A 22,649-nucleotide genomic window follows, 5' to 3' on the forward strand; every position below is an offset into this window, starting at 1 on the left:
ACTGCCTTTATAAGAATCACTGCTTTAATTTGACTCAGATATGTACAGAGGTGGATGGAGAGCACATTGTTTGCATATTCTTAAAATGGCTATATTCTGCAGAGCAAAGGCAAAAATACACCATATTATAATAAGTGAGTCTAGTTCAGTAGTGGGTTTCATTTTTTAAAAAAATCTCTTCTGTAGGTGTGGCCTGCTTTGTGGGAGTGGCTTGCTGGCCATGTCACCGGGTGGGAGTGGCTTGCTGGCCATGTGACCAAGTGGGAGTGGCTTACCAGCCATGTGACTGGGTGGGCGTGGCCAACTTGTAAAATGTGGTGAAACTCACTTAACAACGCTCTTGCTTAGCAACCAAAATGTTGGCTCAGAAACTCTGGCATTTGAAGCACGCAAGTCTTAAAGCTGTCAAGTTACAAGACCCTTGCACCCCTAACCCTTTAGAAAAAAACTCCAGGGGTGTTCAAACTTGACAGCTTTAAGACTTGTGGACTTCAACTCCCAGAATTCCTCCTCTCGCTCTTCATCTTGATGATATGCGGACAGGTGGGGGGAGGGAGCTGGAATTGTACAATTCTACCAATCTTGATTACTGGTTTTAAAGAAAAGGGTGGGTCTTTCATGTAGCAGTGAGTAACTTCTTAGAGAATGATATCACAGTGCCATAGGGAAAATTACTGCCTACACAATTCTGATCTTTGGAGGTATAGATGTATTCTTGCATCTGAATATCTTTTCCAAGTTCACCCTGGCTATTGTACTAAGTGCTAATCTGCATTGCATTTCTTCACTGCTAGTTTCTTTGTTCTTGATGGTTGTTCTTAAAAGGCAGAAGCTGTCTACCAGAATTCAGTATCTTCATTGTCGGTTCTAAGGCTGGTTACTGTACTTGTTCTTTTTAGTCTGGATCGTCTTTAGTCTCTCTTCCCCCCCCCCCCCCCCAGTGTGCTCCTGTGACTTTCATTCCTCATCTTGCAGTTCATTTGCATTTACAGCTATCAAACCACCCCACTGCATGAAAGGAAATCATTGAGCCAGTCTAGGAAAGGGGGAGCCCAGGAACAGCAGCTAATGAGAACTCAAGACTGAGAAATGTGGGATGCACATTCAAGCCTCACCGCTCTCATCATGAAAATTTTATAAAAATTACTCCGGGAAGCCACGAAAGTGGCTGGGAGAGGTGAGTGGCTTGGTTTAGCCTCCCTGGACATCGCAGCAGCAGCCCCAAGTGCGCCAATCTCACCATTTTTTGCATTAGGCGAGCCCGGGATCCTTGCAAGGGGAATGGGACCATGTGTGCAGGAGGCTCCTCAGCGCCAGCCTCAGATCAGTGCAGCCGCTGTCCCCTTCATGTTGGCTCAGGAAGGAGGGGAATGGGACCACGTGTGCAGGGGAAGGGGAGCGCGGCTCATGCTAATTTGAGGCTGGCACTGAGGAGCCTCCTGCACATGAGGTCCCATTCCCCTTGCAAGGATCCCAGGCTCGCCCAATGCAAAAAATGCCTAGGTAACATCATCAGTGCTAGAAGGGAGTGGGGGGTGGGGGGAGAAGGAGGAGAAAGGAGAAGTTTCTCTTCTCTCAGAAATGTCTTCTCAGTGGAGCTGTGGCAACCTGCCTGTCCCTTTCTGACATTTCTGAGAAGAGCAACTTCTCCGGTCGGGCTGCGTCTGTGCGATTAGAGCAACCACGCGGTTCGATGATGTCACCAGCCTCACCAGCCATAAACCTCACCGCACATCACTGATAGTACACTATAGTAGAGTTTCTGCCTACTAGCAGACAAAGCACAGGCCTAGCATAATACCTTTGCCTTCTGACCCTCTCTAGTTGTTAGATACCTTCTCCAACTCCAGGGACCTCACTTCTGAATCCAGGGCAGATCTTCTTGCCAAAACTCTCTCTCACAGGCACATTTCAGCTAACCAGGAAAAGTGTTGTATGGATTAATAGGTCTCTGACACCCTTCAACTCAACATCTCTGGGACAAAGTTCCTCACTACTGTGTTTCTAGGAAGCAGGTCAGCAAGCCTCTCTTCCCTTCCCCTCAGCTGAAGCTTCATAGTTCATCCCAAGCCCCAAAAGGTCATCAGTGAAAGCAATATGATGTTCCTGCAGCCTTCTATAACTTGCAATTTGCAGAATTCTAAACCTGGCATGACTTGTGGAATTATTTAAGAGGCATCAGATTGGGGAAATGTGTTCTGGCGTGAGAGAAAGGGGAGACAACCTTATAATTCTTTGCCAGGGAAGAAATAAACACATGAATGTTTTATGGAATTTATTGGATAGCTTCAGAGAGGAATGGGCTGGGAGATAAAAATAGAAACTTGTGCTTTGAGTACAAAAATGAATCCTTCCTAGATTTGGAAATGAAGATCTGAGCAACTAGCTTTTCAAATACAGTATTGCCCTGAGACAATGTTTACCTAGGAAACAAAACTGCCATTATTTAAATCTTTCAAGTAATTTACCTCCTCATTTTAGTTCTGAATTTGGAAGTATGCGGTACATTTTTAAGAATTTGCTTATACTGTGTTTGTATTGCCTGTCTTGGGTTTAATTTATTTTGGTTGTTTAGGTGGTTTGGCAAAAAGCAGTGTCCATTTTGACAAATTATTCCCAGTCTTGTCATTCAGCATTTCATTTACTCACCAAGAGATACTTACAAATGAAATAGGACGTGGGGAAGGAACAAGGGACAGGACAGATAATATCCTTTCTGAATAAATGGGATATATTTCAATGACAGATAGAGGTAGGAATACGGAAGATGGTCCATATAAGATGACATAACCTACAATGGGAAATTAATTCTTACATAAACTTAGGGGAGATATGCAATATGAATAAGATGAAATTTTTGAGTGATAAATCTGAATGCTGAGCATCCCAGGTGATTTCTACAGGCAGCCCTTGACTTACAGTTGCAACTGAGCCCAAATTTTCTGTTGCTAAGTTAGACAGTTGTTAAATTACTTTTGCCCCATTTTATGATCTTTCTTGCCACATTTGTTAGGTGAATCACTGCAGTTGTTAAGTTGTTAACACCGTTGTTAAACGAATCTGGCTTCTCCATTGCCTTTGCTTGTCAAAAGGTTGTAAAAGGTGGTCACCTGACCCCGTGACACTGCAACCATCATAAATATGAGTCCGTTTCCAAGCATCCAAATTTTGATCAATGACCATGTCGTAATTGTGAAAAATGGTAACTTTTTTTAGTACCATTGTAACTTTGAATGGTCACTAAATGAACTGTTCTAAGTTGAAGACTTCTTGTGTATTACTTCTTAACCCCAATATCTATAATATGCTTATGATAATGACATACTTTTTAGGTCAACTATAAGTGTAACAGTAATTTCAACTGTTCAAGCAGCTACTGCAACATGTGGCTTGGTCAACTGACATTCAGGAGTGATGGCATATTCATACTCACTCTCTATCTCCCACATATCTTTAAGCACACACAGGAAGTGGGAAATAGGTGATTGCCTACATACTGACTTCTGCTGGTATGCTCACAGGTCTGATTCCAGTTTTTGTATGTTTAACTGAAATGTACTGGTAGTCCTTGATTTACAATAGTTCATTTAGTGACCATTCAAAGTTACAACGGTACTGAAAAAAAGACTTATGACCATTTTCCACAGTTACGATGTTTGAAGCATCCCCATGATGATTTGATCAAAATTCAGATGCTTGGTAACTGGTTCATACTTATGAACGGTGCTGTGTCCCAATACCATGTGACTTTCTGACAAGCAAAGTCAATGGGAAAATCAGATTCACTTAACAACCAGATTCACTAACTTATCAACTGCAGTGATTCACGCAACAACTGTGACAAGAAAGTTCTTAAAATGGGGCAAAACTCACTTAACAAAAGTCTCATTTAACAACATAAATTTTGGGCTCAATTGTGGTCATAAGTCAAGGACTAACTGTACTATATGTTGCAGAAGAAAATTGTAACACAATTCTACATATTCACTGCAGCTTTCTTTCAGTACCTCAGTTGTAATAATGTATTGACACATTCCAGATCACTGCCGTTTGCCTTGCCTTCTATGCTTTAACCCCAGACTGATCAGGAAAAAGCAACTTCAACAGTAATATATTTATAATGTGTGGAGAAGAAATCATTAATTCGAGAACAGCATGCCATACAAAAGGGACAAACCTTGGAATAAGCTTAAAGTTGCAAACCTGTTAATTACTTGCTTTGCTACACATTGTTACCATGAACCTCAAATGTCAATGTCTTGGAATGTTTCAGTTGGAAACCATGTTCAGAAACACATCTACACCAGAGGTGGGTTGGCAATTTTTCTACTACTGGTTTGGACGTGCTCTTGCACACAATGCTTCTGGGCATGTGGGTGGAGCCTCCCGCCACCGCTACTACCAGTTCACCTGATCTGGCAGCAATCCACCTCTGGTCTACATTTCAACTGTTTGGTTTGATGAACCACAGATGTGCAGGCCTATCCACTCTATTTCTCAGTGCTTCATGTATAATTTATTTCCTTATCCTTGTTCCTTCTTAATGCAGGAAATCCTGAAGGAGTACCGAGAAGGAAAGAGTGGTGAGAGAATGAAGAAGCCAACCGAGCAGGAGAAGCATGAGGTGGCAGCGCGGCACTCGATTTAATGGTCTCCGGCTGATGGTCCCATGGTTGTCATCAGTCTTGGTCCTGATTCTGGGATTCTGGGCCCCGGCTACAGCTGTTGCAACACCACATGAACAGCATGCCTCAACTGCTTTCTCCAGCCAAGTACCACTGGATTGGTTGCTTACTGATCGAGGACCATTCCACCGAGCCCCAGACTACGTTGACTTTATAGAGCGCTATCGGCAGGGTTTCACCACGAGATACAGGATCTACCGGTAAGCCATACAGATGAAACAAAATTTTGCACAAATTGTAACATTATCTAATATTCTTTATGTCAAACTTTCATGGAATAGTGATATAAAACAGTACAAAATATAGTTTAATATTCTGTATTCTGCATTGGCATATGCCAGGTCTTTATATCTATAAGGGCCTATAGTAAGGGGCAGTGTGCGGTAGCTGCTAACTCAAGTGACATATTTGGAACATTCATTAAAGGTGGAACAGTGGAAAGCAACAACTAAAGCCCATGGATACCAATTCAATAGGAAGATCTTCTGTAAAAGGACCACCAAAAAATTGAAAGCCATGATCATTATATCATGCTGCCTCTCTTTATTCAGCAGCCTTTCCCAATCTGGCACTTTCCAAATGTGTTGGAACTGAGATTCTTGGCTAGTATGAAAACTTCAGTAGACCCTGAACAGAAATTCTTCATTGACTGAGTTTGTGGAAGGAGAGCATCTTGTTGTATATTCAACTAAAGATGAAAGGTACCTGTCTCATGTGGAGTATAGTAGAGAGATTATTAATCCTCTCCTGAATATTTCTTGCATTCCCGATGTATTTGTTTTGCAAGGTTTAATACACTTCCTTCAAATTCAGCAGCAGTTAAGGAGAAGAATGGATAGAATGATAATATCATTAGCCAATGTCTGCCTAGTTAATATTGTAGATTATAGCTTTTATGATTCCCAGCCATCCTGAGTGGGGATGTTGGTTAACTGTAGTCCCAAAATCCAGAATAGAATGGAATTTTTATTCTAGAATGTCTGAGACTCTAAGTTTATCCTGAAATTATTTTAATTTGATATTGATGGACTTTAGTAACAGGAGGGATCAATGAAACCAAATTAAGTTACAACAAAAGATTATTCAGTTATCTGCCTGGTAATTGATACCTATGTTGAAAAGAAATAGCATTTGTTCAACAGAATTTAGTCATCTTCAAATTTACGTTTTTGACTGACAATTGATTTTTTTCCCATGTCTGCAAAGAAACAATTCCAAACATTTAAAATAGGGACTGCTTCCAAATCCACTTGAGTTCTTCCTTTACCACAGCATAGGAAAAATAGGAAAAAGAAAAATTATTATATAAATGGCACTCACATAGGAGGCTGTTCTATTTAAGGATAACTGCACTGACTGGAAGATAATGGGAGTTTGTCTAACACTAACATAATGCTTCTCAAACTTGGCAAATTTAAGACCTGTAGACTTCAACTCATAGAAGTCCCTAGCCAGCATGGGAAATTTTAGGAGTTGAAGTCCACACATCTTAAACTTGCCAAATTCAAGAGATACTGTCTTATTTGAATGACCCAAGATATTCCAATATGAGCATTCATATTCTTCAGATCAGTGGCTATCTACTTCAAGGGGTTACTTTATCATGGAATTTTGCATGCACACACATAAAGCTTTCTTCCATACTTTAAGAATCACTGCTACAAAAGAAAAAAGCAAAAAAAGACAATATTACATTTTTTTAAAAAAAAGCAACATACATTTTTGGGGAACTTGTTTAACCCATAATATCAATTGTGTCTGCTAATACTAAAGTGATGTAAGTAAGAAGTTTTTGGAATCTAGCTTGATTTTTATAAGCCAATTTTAAGAGACTCATTTGAATAGTTAGAACATGCAATTTAGCTATAAAACAGTGTCGTAGATAATTCAATAATTTTGTGAAAGCAAATGAGCAAAGCCTATTCTATGGGGCAGGATCACTGCTTGTGTTGTACTATTTTTAGCCTGCTGTGGTTATTTGTATGCTTTCTCACTGGCATTCTAACTTTGGCAAGCTGCAACAAAACTGTCAGGCATCGAATTAGATTGGAAAAACAACCATTTAAAATTGTCAATTCCTTGGCTTCCTCAAAATCATCTCTCTCCAAGAAGAGTTCTTAAAGTTACTCATTACTTCTGTGCTAGAAATACTGTAGCATCATTAGGAATTGCTAGTCCTGTGTTATGCTTTGGATTTAATTCCAAAAAGGTGTTTCAAAAAGTAGGATTGGTATGCAACTTCTTAAAGCATCTGTGTTTTTCTTCAGGAAAAAAAAACACCTGTAACACCTTTTAGATACACAACTCTATTAAGATTAGTCCCCCCCCCCTACTTTGTTAGCATTTCCACCGAGCCGTTAAAGTGTATTGAGAGTAGAAAAATGATTCAAATACAGATTGATATGTGAATCTTTCTGCTTCCCAAACCTTCATGGGAAGAGAGAAACTGCTGAAGTTAATTACAATATTATGTACAGTATAGAAATAAACGGCTTAACTAAAGCTGCAGATGACATCGGTCAAGTCAGAATTAGTTGCCTAATTTGCATGGACTGGACTTTTGAGAAGTGTTTCGAGGGACAAACAAAGCATCCAGAGGGGTTTGTGGGCAAGGCAAGCTGGAGCTAGTTATCTTTTCTGCTCTTCCTAGCAGTGTAGCTCTCCTTAAACAACTAATTTTCCTAGTCTCGGAATACTTTGCTAAATAATTAGATATTTCTAACCCATGTTGGCAACCTCTGGCCTAGGCTTCATATGGCACCTGATTCCTGTTTTTGTGGCCTCTGAGCCCACTCTGTAGCAAGAAATTATGATAGTCCAGTTCTGCACAATGTTTTCCTATTTTAAGATACAAGGTAAGAGTACTATAAATACAAGTGGGGCTTATGAGAATTAAGAAAAGAAAAGGACAAACAAAAACAACACAACATTCATATTCCTTCTCTCTCTAATCTGGGGGAAATAGCCACCCAAATTTTTGTCCTGCCATGTGTTTAACATGGCCTAATGCAATCTCATTGCTCCATTCACTGCATCTCTCACTTGATAGCCCCATCCGCTTATGTGCTGCCCTGGGTTATCAAAAGTTTGCTCCACTCCCTAGTAAATTGATACATAAGTGGAGCTAAACTACAGATAGAGAAAATTGGCTGACAGTTCTCCTTTCCTTCATCTTTTTCTAAAATTCCTCTTTCCCTCTTCCTCCAGCTGAGATTCAGGATACTAATAATGAATAGAGCATGTTGTTTTGCTCTGATGATTTATTTAAGGGGAGGCAACATGAACCACACTGAATGTGTTTGAGAGGGAGAGACATATAATCTTTCAGCTTGAAAGCATAATAGATACTATTATAGATGGATGATGTTTATAGTCACGTTAATAGATGGATGATGTTTATAGTCACGATATGCATACTGTTTATGGACAGAAAGGTTGACTATTTGCAATTAAATCCAGTGCTAGAGAATTATCAATAATATTTTTCCTTGTGTATAAAACAGTTAAATACAAGACTACAGAATGGGACTGGTAAATGTTATTTCCCAGTGGCCTTGGTGTAGCAGCTGATGAAGAACTCCAGGTCAGCTTCAGGGCACAAGAGATATGATTCAGTACATGTTATTACCAATTAGGAAGCAAGATGAAGAAAATCTATACTGCATGATAACCCTGGAGGGTTACTAGGATAGCTTTATAGTGGATCAGCCAAATAGATAATCCATATCTACAAGCCATGAAAGCTATGTATGAGAACTACCATTTTCGAAACAAAATATCTTTGCATGTCAATTGTTTCCATTGCCCTCATAGTCTGGTTCCCTGTTAGCATTTGATTGGCTGTTTTGGGAACATAACCCTAATCAGATCAAACTTTTGGTTTTCCAAGTAGTTTAATATTTTTATGACAGCAACTGCCTGTCAGAATAAACAACAGATGGAACAGTATCCTGACGTGTGTGTGTGTGTGTGTGTGTGTGTGTGTGTGTAAAGCTGTAAGCAGAACCATTGTCAGCATTGCCAGAATCCTGTATCATGCCTTGAGAAAATGGATTATCCATATAAGAAACTTTCTAGTTTATTTTGTTTATAACTGATTTCTTATAAACATAGAGACAAAATTACAATCTAAAAGATACAACATGGCTATAATAGGTTACTTGAGATTGGAACAGAAAGAAAGAGAGAAACTGAAGCAAAAAACCCCTTCCTTTGTTTTACTTGCAATAATTGTATGCCACTCATTTCTAAAGGCTCTGAGTGGCTAACAATCTGAAACATCATTGAAAAAGTTTTTAAAACTTGAAGTTTTATAGGCACTCATAAAAAATTGTTTTTGGATTTCTTTTTCAATACCTATGTCTTTGGAGAGTTACCAAGCGTTTCTGTGACAATAGAGATCTTGCTCTTTTGTTTGCCATGAGAGAAGAACTACTAATAGGTTTTTCTAGTACTGAACTGTGTCATTTCAAAGATCAATTACAGGGTTTATTCCAATGCTTGTCAGGAAGAGGAAAGTTTTGTTCAGAAAGTGAGATTTCTGCTGTTACTTGGGACAAAACTTTTGGTTCCCTCTATCCATGATGACGAACTTATGGCACGCATGCCAGATGTGGTACACAGAACCCTCTTTGTGGCCACATGGACCATCGCCAGCTGCTCTTCTGGTTTCCAGTGTGCATATCGGCACCAGCTAGCTGGTCTTTGTGGGTGTTTAGGGGCCATTTTCAGGCTGTTTTTTAGGGCTGTTTTCAGGCCATTTTCCAGGCTGTTTTGGGGGCATTTTTGGCCTGAAAACAGCCCAAAAAACTGGTCTGAAGCGTGTCAGGCAGCTGGTCTTCAGGTTTACAACTCTTTGCCACATGGGCATGCATGCACATTCCAGTTTGGGCCCTTGGTGCCGAAAAGATTCACCATCACTGCCCTATATAATCACATTCTCTCTATTGTGCACTCCCTATTGGTTAATTATCACACTATTCCCAAGGACTCCTATTTGGAAATTATTAAATTAATCAACCAATTAAAATATGGGAAAATCCAGATAGTGACTTAGTTCTATTTGAGTTAGAGCTGATGGTGAGCCCCTAGTTTGGCCTGCCTTTCACCAGACTCTGCTGGAAGCTACTGTTGGAAGAAATATCCACCTGTTCCAGTCCTAAGCCAGGAGAAAGGCACTGGAAATAAAATGGAGGCAGGAGGCTGATTGGAAAGAAAGATTCCCTTTATTGATGAAGCAGAACTACCAACCACATGCGATTCTGAGACAGCTGACAAAATGGAGTTTAAAGTGGGTGGGTTTTATACCTTGTGGAGTCCTTTGGGGTCATGACTGACTCTGTAGACAAAAGGGGAAATGTAAATCCTAGGTGTTTGAGCTAATCTTGTCAATCTTTGGCTTGCCTAATTGTGTTGCTTTTCTGGAGTTTCTTTCTGACCCAGTCTTTCTGAATCGATTACCAAATCTGCATTTCTAAAAGCTGGCAGGGACCCTGGGGCTGCTTTCTGCTTCCCTTAAGATTTTTCCCCATTTCTCCCTTAGGGAAATATTCTATCTTGCCTTTTTAATATCCCCCAAAATATTTCATTCTTCGGGAGAAGGGGGGCTTCCCACACTACCTGTAAAGAGCTGTGGCTTCTTTATTTAATCAGGAGGCTACACAAAAACACCATTACCCAAATTAGACATGAGAATGCCAGACAGTTTAGTGTGAATATCCCAATCAGCAAAGAGATGAAACAGGGCTATATTTTGTTTCCCCACTATCTTTGTTTAATATCTATTTGAAATTGTAGCAGCCATAACTAAAAGAGAATTTTAACACACATACAAGCTCAAAGACACATTTTGTATCATTGACAATGAAGCAATGTTTTCACTTTCTCAGATCAATCTAAGGAGAAGTCTCTGGGGCTTGGTGACCCATCATAGGGCAGAAAGCTACAACAGTTTACTTCGAAATTAAAATTATGGTATTTTCAAGGGTATTGGAGTGCCATAAATTCCACTGACAGAGTGATAACAAAAGGCACACTTCTGCCTTTAAATAGTGGAGTGTTGTATTCCAGGGCTCTATATTTAAGTTGTCTCTGAAAAAGGGAATAGTGCTGCCAAGGCAATATTGAGCCTTTGTTAGATGCCATCTGTTCCCTTGTATCTGTTTAAAGCTGAACTTGTGTTACAGATGCTTTACCACTCACCGTTTGTAAATGTAACACCTTTAAGCTCCTAGAGACTGTTTGGTGATGGTTTTTGCATGTTCTCTTTCCAGAAATCCTATATTGTGCCTCAAGTGATCTGATCCATGCTAAATCAGGAATGGTTCCTCTTTAGGGTCTCCACCCCATCCCCCACTCACCCCAATTTGCTGCCTGTATTTCTTATTAAAGTTCTTTATCAGCAATTGTTCATTATTATTTCATTCTGACAGCTCTTCCTGATAAAAAGTCATGAGCACCTTGCATTTCTGCTGCAAGTTTAAGTCTAGAGATAGAGAGAGAGTAGAAATCCACCAGTGACTTTTTGATGCAAATGCATTTGGGGGCTACTGGCAGGTTCTGGATTGGAGCATGCTTGTATCATAGATATTTTGCCTGGTTTGCTTCAACATCTGCCCTACAGCAATATTGGAGGGTAAGTACAGGACAATCCCTTTTAGATTGAGAGTTTTCTTTATGACTCAAATGAGCCTGAAACCCTTGTCCACATTTTCTTCCACCACGTAACTTTCCAGATCTTTGCACAACTGCATATACTGGCTATCCTTTTAATGCTCCTTTCCAGGAAAAAATAATCTTACTTTGAGGAATATTTATTTATTCACCCATTCATTACATTTTGATATCCCCTATCTCTAGGCAACATACAATGAAAACATGTCTGAAAATATATAAAAAAAACATAAATATGAACAAAGTGAAAAACAGAATTAAACGATAAGGTTACAATTTTAATGGTTAAAATGTTTAAAAAGTGGAGAGGACACACTCATTACATCAACCATCCCCAGAGTTGCCTAACACTCTTTGACCCCGATGCCAATTGGCAGAACCAAGTCTTAATACTCTTTCTTTTTCAAACAAAGATTTTTATTGGTTTTACAAAAAAATTCAGGAAAGGGGATAATGGATAAGGTTACAAATTTTGACAGCTACATTATGCAGGAAATGGCACTCCCCCCAATTCTCATAACTTTCACTTATTAATACATTGAGTAGTTACTACTTAGCAATATTTTGACAGCATATTTTAACCTTTTATCTTCAAGTAATTTCAATCTATTTTATATCAAACAGAAAAAATTCTCTGTATTAGCAATTGCATTATTTTTCTAATTCACTTTTGTGATCTAAGTTTTCTCAGTGTTGCCTCTTCTCCTCCCACCAGCAAGGCTCCGGCACCTCCCGTGTCCTGTGTGTCCCATGTGGTATCATCAGTTTTATCTAGGAGTACTTTGTTTTTTTCCATGAAGGCCTCAGCCTCCATAGTTGTATTAATTCTAACTCTAGTGTCCTCCCAGAATATCAGCATACCTTCTGGCAGAAGCCATCTAAACCAAACCCCTTTCTGGTATAATTTCTTCGCTAAGAGCGAATATTTTTTTTCTTTTATCTCTAACTTTCTTTGGGATTTGTTTCAGGATGACTATCTCTCTATCCTTGTATTTTAACACTTGCCCCCTTTGTGCACTCAGAATCTCATCTCTTGTAGTCTTTCTAAGAAATTTAATGTGAACCTCCCTTGGAACATTGTGTGTTCTAGCATAAGCTGAATTGACTCTATAGACCAGATCAATATCCCATCCCAGCTGTTGTCTGTCTTTTTTAATATATTCAGCCAATAACTTTGTAATAACTTCCCTCAAATCTTCATCATCGGCCTCAATTACATTTTGAAATCTAAGGAAAAAAGACATCCTTTCAAACTCCATTTTTATCTGATGGTTCTCAAGTTCTTGGTTTCCTCTCTGGATCCCCCGCACCTCCCCCCTCATCTCAGCCTTCCCCTCCTCCAAAACTTCCAGTCTTTGCGTATTTTGAGCTGTTCAGTTCTGATTTTCTCTGAGCTGTTCGTTCATTTTTTTTAGTTGATTCTTCAATTCCTCCTGCCCCTTTAAAATCTTTTGGAGCATCTGTTGGGTTAGGTCCTCCTCCGGGGGCTTGGGCTGCAACAGAGATGTTAGTGTCTGTTGCCCGGTGGGGCTGGACGTTGAGGATGTTGGGGCAGAACCAGCAAAGCCTGGTTTTCCAGGTGGTGGTCTTTTTGGTGCCATTTTGGTAAAAAGAGCTCAGAAATGTCTGTGTTAATACAGTAAGAAGGCGACTGTAAAAGTGGATAGCCAAGAGAGATCACGAGGCAGGCAGTCCAGGCAAATAGAGACCTTTTCTATAGTTCAAATCCAGGCAATAAAATCCATTGTTCCAAGTCCAGAGTATAGTATATCAAGAGATATCTCTGAGTGTCACGGAGACAAAGACAAAATGCCAGCAGTTTCTGTGGGTGGAGTCATATTTCAGAGTACATGAAGACAACGGAAGTGTGCCATCTTGCCTTGCCAGCACTGGGATCAGAAGGCAACAAACCAAAAGTTTTCAAAGTTTTCAAAAAAGACAGATCATCACCTCATTTTCACAATTGCAGTAGAGTATTCATCTGCTGCTTGCTATGAGTGTGATTTCATTCCAGAGTTCTCTCCCCTCCTCCTCCTCCGGGGGTAGAGAGCAGTTTAAAGCCGCTTATCCAAGGGGGGGGGGAAATCCCCCTCCCTCCAGTCACACTTCCCAGGAACAGATTGAACGCTTTAAAAAGCTGGCAATCCTTTTTTTTCAGTCAAAAAAGGGAACGGGGGGAATTTCCACCTCACCACATTGCAGCTGCAGCCTTCTAATCGTCAATTTCGCCCAGCTGTCTCGAAGCGAAAGTGCGAGGAGTCCCTGTGTCTCCCCTTTTGCCTCCTGGTGCCTAGGGCAATGCAGGGAGCCCCCCCGTGGCTGCTGCCGACGCAGAGGACTCCCAGCTAGCCGCCCCCTCGGCAGGGGCCCCTACGAGGCTCCCTGTGCCCCCCCGATCAGGGGGGAGCCCACCAAGAGCGTGCGGGGCGAGCGAAGCATGCCCGTCGCATCCTACAGCCGGAACCAGAACTCCTCTTAATACTCTTTCTGAAGGCCAGAAGAGTGGTGACCTGTCTCCTTTGGGGTGGGGTGGGTAGATAATGTTTCAAAGGGTGGGGGAAATGGCGGAAAAGGCTCTCTTCCTGGATCCTGCCAGGCAAATTTCTTTAAGGATCCACAACATGCAGTCCAAGTACTGACTGGTAGGACAGGATGAAAAATCCCTTTTGAAGAATCAGAACTCAACTGTTATGAATAGAGTGGCTAAATTTTTGTTAGTTACTGTCTCAATGAGAAAGAAAATACAGTTTTGACCCTGATATGAAATTCTCTTTTACTCTCTAGTTTTATCCACTTTTTTTTTGTTTTTAGGTTTTCAAATATATTTTTATCTTTCTATCACATGTGCATTTTATTTTACTTTGTGTCTTTTAATTTGTTTTTCTCTTTGCTGGTCACAGACTGTATTTGTTACTAAGCAGAAAACCATTTTTTTTCCTTTTTCATCACAGCCATTATCATTACCCCTACTTGGGGGACACTTCTACAAATTTTAAAAAAAAATGCACAATAGTGTTGGTGTCCTGGCAATATACACACATGAATGAGAAGAAGAATCTGGCAACATAATATATAAAGGGACTCTACTAAATATTGTTAGTCTGTGACCATAATCAAAATTGATTGATTGATTGATTATGAGGTTGTAATATGAAACAATGTGAAAGCAATCTTGCTGGATCAAACAAAAAAATTATCTAGTCTGCAAAAGTAACATGTGATACAAAGGAATATGTTTGGGGCTTATGAAAGATGTTTCATGTACAGTTTTATTATTTTATGGCAATGCATATTCAAGATTTATTGGTGCTATACATATGTTGCAAATCTGTACATTTCATATGTCTATAATGCATAAAGCTGTGTTGAAGGTATTTGCATCTGTGCAATTCAGCCCATTCAGAAACAATTTTCCAGAGACTGACCTACAAATTAAGATTATAAAATAAAAATAAGCTCATTTTTATAAAATTTTCTCAGGACTAAAACTCTATTCACAAAGATTAGAGATATTATTCATCAATATCTGTGGATAAAGTATAGATCATCTCTTGGGGCAGGTGGGGTTGGAGTTAGTATGTTTGAAATTTTTCCTGGGCTTTTAAATATGCAGGCAGGGAGGATAACCATTTTAACAAGAATTTTAAAAAGTAGCAGCTAAGAAGTTGGGACATACAGAGCTGTCCCTGATGTTCCTGAGGAAATGAAGCCTTTTCAACCCTAAATGGTATCTTTTAGAAAGCCAGAGCCAATAAAAAAAATAAAGATTACAAGGGAAAAAAAATTAATGTACTATTCTTTGAAGGCAGTTAAAATGATTGCTCTGGGGATCTGGAAAAACTGGGTGCTATCTGCCATGAATAGCTATTTAAGAGTTTGACTGTCATGGCTTCACTGAGGAAAAAAGATGGCAGAAAAAATATGGTCCTTAGAATGGAAGGTAAAAAAAGGTTGTGCTTAATTAGGCGCAATGAAACGTTTTAATTGTAGGAAGTTTTCCAAAATCAACCCTTTTCCATTTAAAAAGTAACAATACCTTCTGGCACAGGCTTATCAAATGCATGAAGTGTTAACCTGAATTACAGGGGTATATATATATATATATATATATATATATATATATATAGATAGATAGATAGATAGATAGATAGATAGATAGATAGATAGATAGATAGATAGATAGATAGATAGATATAGATATAGATATAGATATAGATATAGATATAGATGATATAGATATAGATATAGATATAGATATAGATATAGATATAGATATAGATATAGATATAGATATAGATATAGATATAGATATAGATATAGATATAGATATAGATATAGATATAGATATAGATATAGATATAGATATAGATATAGATATAGATATAGATATAGATATAGATATAGATATAGATGATATAGATATATATATATATATATATATATATATATATATATATATATATATATATATATATATATATATATATACCTGTATATATATATATATAGATGGTTGTTATTGTAAGCTTTGAGGGAAACTGTAAATTTTGAAGGCAGCTGCTAATGCTCAGGATTATGCTGGGGATTACCCCATTTAGTCCACTGGGGTATGGCACTCTCTTTGTCTGCGTCTTTAGGTTTGAAAATTGGTTTTTAAAGCAAAGAAAAATTTAACAGTAAATAAATAGACAATTGGTTGAACTGGCTTAAACTTAGTACAGTACTTTGCCTGGGAATGGCATAGAAAGGGTTAGATTATAGCTGTGTCATACTATATCCAAATAGAAACACTGGCTACCTAGTTTACAAGGCTGTTATTTATATTGTTATCCATCCTGAGATTGTTGCTTTGAAGTTTCAGCCATTTCCTCCAGGTCAAATATTGCTGCCTCTTGCTGTGCAAAGTTTGGATATCAGTGATTGTGTGCAGGAGTGGTAAAAACAACAATCAAGATGGTGGTTGAATTGTCACGACCATCATCCCAGCAAATGCCCCTCATGTAACTCTTACCTCAAGGCTTTGTCCTCTGGTTAGGCAGCCATAGTACTTATAGTGAAGGTTTAAGGGGTAGAGCTACATTACTTTCACCTCTTATATACCTTGCCTAAAATAATTGGTGGAATTCAGGTGTGGTGGAATGCTGCTGGTATAGTCAGTTTCTGGGCATAGAAAATGGAGTGAGGACGGGGAGAAGAGAGAATCACCTTGTGTCCAGTTTGGACTGGGAATTGTTCCAGGTTGGATTTCACAATGGTGGAGAGGAGTTAGTGATATGCTTACTTCCCCAGCTAGTGTACCCTGCATATCTGAGGTGGAAAAATGCTGTAGTCTGTTACAGGACCCTCAGAATTCCCAGTTCAGATGTCATGAGGAGCACTCCTTTTCTTAGTTCAATATGAAGTGAATGTGAGCGAGGTGTGTTCACCATCACATCACTTGTTTTTTTTTTTTTAAGTAAACACTTCCATCCTGTCCTTCTGTGCTGGGCTCTGCTTCTTTCCCGCAATGTAAGACTGAAGGTGTCTGAATGGATCGTAGTATGACTACAGTTCCATGCAGCGGTTAGAAAATACGCCAAATATGCCCTGATACTTCTCTTTCTGCAACTTCCCAATGGACATTTATTTATTTCTTGTCAAATCAACCAGCTTCTCCCCTCTCATTTTTTCCTGTAGATTGATGTGATTTGGCATCGTTTACTGATTTTTAGCTAGTGGAAACAAAGATGGAAGTAGACATGATGAACAAATTTAAGCCAGGAAGATTTTACTTGTGTACAGCTGAAGACCCACCTCTTTCAATTATCCGGCCTGGCTCAATCGCAATCGTAATCTTCCCATTCCTCCAAACTGTTTTTAAACTGTCCGTAAATATTAATTTTTTTGGGTTTTTACAATTGGGGTATTTTAAAGCTGACTTTTAACTGTCTATTGATGTAATTTGTTTCCTCCTCCGTGTATGTATGTGTGTTGTATATGTATGTACGTTTGGTGTTGTTGTTTTATGCTCCATTGTACGCCGCCCCGAGTCCTACCTGGAAAGGGAGCGGCTAATAAATCCAAATTTATTATTATTATTATTATTACTTAGCTTGACTTATGACCACAACTGAGCACAAAAGTTCTGCAAAAGCAAGACAGTTAAGTCTGTTTTGCCACATTTTACAACCTTTCTTGCCACAGTTGTTAAGTGAATCACTGCAGTGGTTAAGTTAGTAACATGATTGCTAAGTGAATCTGGCTTCCCCATTGACTTTGCTTGTCAGAAGGTCACAAACAGGTGATCACATCACCCCAGGACACTGCAACTCTCATAAATATAAACCAGTGGCCAAGTGTCCCAATTTTAATCATGTGATCATGGGGATGTTGCAATGAGTGTGAAAAATGACCTTAAATCACTTTTTTCACTGCTGTTGTAACTTTGAACAGTCACTAAACAAGTAGTTGTAAGTCAAGGACTACCTGTACTTGCTTATAAGGTGTGTAGTGCTAATAGTGCTCTCTGTCTAATAGTTGATATGATCAATGATTAACAAAAATTAAAAACAATAACAAAATCAAATCAAATAGATGATGTAAAATATCAGGCTAACTAAGTTAACTAACACACAAAAAAGTGTCTTATATGAATACAATGGTGCATTAATTACCTGTGCAAGTATAAATGTAAAATATTACAAACTCTGAAGTAAAATATATATCATCTAAAAAGATAATTAATATGTGAACCCTAAAGGGATAAGTAACACAGAAGCAATTATTTCTGCAACCCGTTATGCTTTATTTTCATTGCGGCAACATAGAATTTGGCAACTGCACAAGTGATAAATGGTTTCAAATCTTCTAAAAGGTGTTTCACATAGAAATTGTCTGGTCTTGTGGAAATTACATATTAGGGACAGAAGATAAGCAGACCTGATAATCCCTGAAGAGTTTACAATGTAGCAATGCATGTGAAATGGTTTTGATTTCCTTGTCGCCACACTGGCAGGTATGTTGGGTTAATGGAGTTTTGGAGTACAGTATCTGCCTTCTAGCAGGGCAGATGGTGAGATGTTGTGACTGGCTTTGCAAAATGTTTTTCTCAGCTTGGGAAAAGTTAGATTTTGAAGATACCTTGTTAGTTCCCAAGTGCTCTTATTCATCCAATTTGTGCTATGCTGGGGCAGCAATTAATTTTAGTCTTATATTCTGTTTCCCTTATTCGTTGAGTGGACAGTTGTTTGACGTCACACCCTAAAGAAATTAGTAATGGTACAGAAAGTCCCTACAATGGCTGTTCTGCTCTATAGCCTATTTTCAGGGAAGAGAAAAATTGTCTATTGAAACTAAGGGGGTCGATCTGAATTGTATTTTTACCCAGTAGTTTATCATCCTCCTCCAAGCCCTTACCGCAGTTGCAGGCATTCCTGCCTTACGCCTTAACTGGGTGTTTGCTGATCCTTTGGACTCAGCAAGGATTGATCTCAAAAAAATTATTTGCACTATTTCCAGTGCATCCTTCTTTGCATAAATTCCTACTTGTGCCCTATATAGGATATAGGCCAGTGGTTTAGCCTGAAAAAAGCTAATGCTACAGGAATTAATTGTATTAAGCCCTTAATAGCACCTGTACCCATAAGAGCTAGCTGCAATAAGTGATACTGGCATACATTCCAGGTGCCTTTAGAGTGAAAAACTACCCACAGGTATTTAAATGAAGTCGCTTCCTCTAATTTGTGCTTCTCTCTCTCCAGAATTGTTAGGTGGCCCTCTGAGCAAAATTTAGATTAATCAAAATTAAAAAAGCTGAGAATTTTGGCTGTAGTACCAAATTGCTTGCTGCTATTGGTCTTTTTAGCCCTATAGGTTTTAATTGTGAAATTATGGTACCATTATCAGCACAGAGGGGTATGTGGATTCTGTGCCCTGCTAGTTTGGATGCATGGAAATGTGGATTATGACAAAGGTCCACCAATGAATTGATGTATAAACTGAAAAGACTGAGGGCTAGAATATATTCCTCTCTCACTCCTTTCTGAACATTTACTGTGCCAGAGAGAAATGCTTGGAAGTTGTACCTCGCTCTTACCTACGATTTCTGTATCAGAAAGAAGAGGCACCTATTAGTAGTTGTGTGGGGGTTTTACTCCTCAAAAGAGCATTCCTGGAAATTATTTCAAAGGCATGTTTAAAATCTAGAAAGGGAGGGGATTTCTTTGTGCAAGACAGTGGAACTCCAGAATCTGGTCTGCTGTTGATCTCCCTCCTCTGAATCCTGCCCGGTCATCTTGGATTATGCCCTCTGTCTCTATCCAGTCTTGATGCTAGTAATTTATAATGTTAACCACACTCAAAAGGCTGATAGGCCTGTAATAGTATGGATCATTCTTATTGTCCTTTTAAAAAACAATAAATTGGGATTATTATTGCCAGACCCCAATCTTTTGGAACATAACCAGTCTGATCTATGAATGTAAATAGAGATGCTAAGCAGAGGGGCCCACCAGCTGGGATTCTTTTTAATTATTTCAGGCAAAACACAATCAACACCTGGAGACTTGTTTATTTTAAGGGATTCAAACAGTTGGATTATCCCTTGCATGGAGACAGGAGGCCAATTCTGAATCTGATCCAGGTCGATCTCCCTCTCATTTAGGTTACTAGCAGGGGCCATGTATAACCCTCTGAAATACTCCTCCCAGGGTTGAATTGGCACTTGACTGAGGAGATGTGGGCTAAGAGTTTTCCTAATCCTCTGGTAGTTTGTCAGAAGAGGGAAGAATCTTTCTTCCTAATTGATTGCATGTTTCTGTCAGGTTCATTGCCCATATTTTGTTTTGTTCTAGGAGGGCCTTGTATTGTGCCTTTAAATTTCATAGGGAAAATAGTTGGTCTTCAGAAGAAAAACGTTTCTTCTTCCTGTACATATAACAATATGATCTTTTCAGTTGTTCACAGTCTTGATCAAACTTTTAAAATATATTTTACAACCCAGTTAATGGAGCATTGCTTTGTTTCTTTGGCCAAAGCAGATTTCAGATTAAAAATCAATATATAAATCAGTATGGTTTTGGAGACTTGATGTCTAATCTGAGGAGGAGGAGCTTCCGGCGATGGCAGTCGCCTCTTGAGCTCCAGGAACTGTAGCGGAGCCCCAATGGGGGGGAAGGGGCTGCTGCCGGCCCTCGTTCCATCCGAGGGCCAAGAGTCGGACTGCTGAACCACCCTGGCCTGCTTTGGACCTATTTCGGTCCATCAGGGTGGTCGGGGAGGCCGGGGAGACTGGAGAGAGGCCGGAGAGAGGTGAGAGGCTGGAAAATGGATGCGGGGGCCGGGGCTGAAGGCAGGAAGAGGAACGGCGACGGCGCGCATATGTTTGGCGCAGGCGATGGCGGAGGGAGTAAGGAGACATCCATGAGAGTGACTGGCAGGGCTGGGACTGGCTGGGACTGGCTGAGCAGAATGGAGCTGAGCAGCTGAGTAAACAGCAGAGACGGCAGCGGCGGCAATGAGAAGAACGGGAGAGGAGACGCCGCTGCCAGGGGGCCTTGCTGAAGATCTGCTATCTCCGAGCGGCCCCCCGCCTGCAGACCAGCCAGCACTAATAAGAAGATGCCGAAGGCTTAACATCAGGATATTGGAACACTGGGTGAGAGCCTGGAATATGAGGTTTTTGGGCTCTTTGGGAGGGAGCCAGGACAGAGTCTGGAGTTACAGGACGATGGCCGGGGGTGGTCTAGAACAGCAGAAGCTACCGGAAGATCGGGCCTAGGGCCATGGAGAGGCCGGATTGGTGCCTGGATTAAGCAGGCCTAGGCTAAGAACGCCCCCCCACCCACTGAGGACCCTAGACTTCTGTCCATGAGCTCATGCTCACCTGGGACCATCTTATGCCCACTCGGGACCATATAGGGCTTTCACCCACTTTTGTCATCTTTTATCATCGTTTATCATCTTTGCCACCTCTATTATGCCTGCACCATCTGGACATTTGGACTTCTATCTGCCCCCCCCCCCTTATCCTCATCCAAATACGAACAGGATTCTGCCTCTTACCCCCCCTAACTGACTTTGTTAACATCTGCAGCACCTTAACCCCACTGGATTTTTATATCAATTTACCTGAGGTCAGACTTGCTCCGCCTGCGGGAGGCCCCTCTCTCGCAGGCATGGCCCTTGGCTCTCTCAAGGGCCCGCCTCGATGACGGGTTTGTCAACCCCGAGAGGTGCAGGAAACAGAAGCTAAGGGGTTTTTTAATTAAATGCTTTGTATCTTTTTTAGGGGGTTCCAGGGTGGGGGGGAGGGTCCATCAGACAGGGAGGGAAGCCAGTGCCAGGCAAACAGGTGAGTCCAGGAAGGAAGGGAACGAGGTGGGGGGGGGAAAGAAAAGGTCATTTCAACGGAGGGTTGTTTTATTACAACGGTCGTGGGGAGAGGGGGATGCGAGGACAGGAGAAGATCCCAAGGTCGGTTGGGAGATCATGGCTGCTGACTACGCCCGGTCGTTTGTACCAACCCCCGCAGTCTGGGTGGTCAGGAGCTACAGAGCCAGGGCCTGCGGCTGATGCTTTGCAATGCAAGGTCTGTGATTAACAAGGCCCCCCTCATCAATGAGTTGATCTCAGAGGGGGAGCTAGACCTTGCAGGGATAACGGAGACCTGGTTGGGCCACGAGGGCGGTTTGCCCCTCGTGGAAATGTGCCCACCGGGTTTCCGGGCATTTCATCAGCCCCGGGCCCTGGGTAAGGGTGGTGGGGTGGTGGTAGTTATTCGGGAATGTTTGGAGCCGAGAGAGTTCACTGTTCCTCAGATACCCGGGTGTGAGTCCCTTGGTGTGAAATGGGGCCCAGGGAGGCAGTGGGGCTTGCTGATTGTATACTTGGCTCCTCGCTATGCATCAGCAGCCCTGCCCGAGCTCCTCGAGCTGATCTCGGAAACGGCAGTTGAGACCCCCAAGCTTCTGGTTATGGGGGACTTCAACTTGCCGTCGACGGGAGAGGCTTCTGAGGTGGCTCGGGAGTTCATGGCTTCCATGACGGCCATGGACCTGACCCAATTAGTTCAGGGCCCCACTCACGAAGGTGGTCACACACTGGACCTTGTTTTCGTATCTGAGCAGTGAACGAGTGATCTGGGAATGGGGGATTTAGTCATCACACCCCTGTCATGGTCTGATCACTCATCTCTCTGGCTGAACTTCCCTGGCGCTACCTCCCACCGCGAGGAGGCAGAACCAGACTGTCTAAGCTGGTACTGCCCCAGGCACCTGATGGAACCGGATAGATTCCAGACGGAGCTTGGGCCAA

General features: G+C 40.8%; 1 protein-coding gene across 2 annotated transcripts in view; it reads left to right on the forward strand.

The window, feature by feature from the left end:
- BRINP2 (BMP/retinoic acid inducible neural specific 2) overlaps window positions 1-22,649 on the forward strand; it is a 179,311-nt gene that overhangs the window by 69,049 nt on the left and 87,613 nt on the right. For both annotated transcript variants that reach the window (XR_014175046.1, XM_081948966.1), the window contains exon 2: window positions 4,550-4,885. Coding sequence is in view for 1 of the 2 variants with exons in the window: in XM_081948966.1 (XP_081805092.1) it covers window positions 4,620-4,885 (266 nt within the window). In the remaining variant the exon portion in view is untranslated. The remainder of the gene's footprint in view (window positions 1-4,549; window positions 4,886-22,649) is intronic.

The sequence above is a fragment of the Natrix helvetica genome, assembly GCF_964273705.1.
Source record: "Natrix helvetica genome assembly, chromosome: 3".
NCBI lineage: Eukaryota > Metazoa > Chordata > Lepidosauria > Squamata > Natricidae > Natrix > Natrix helvetica.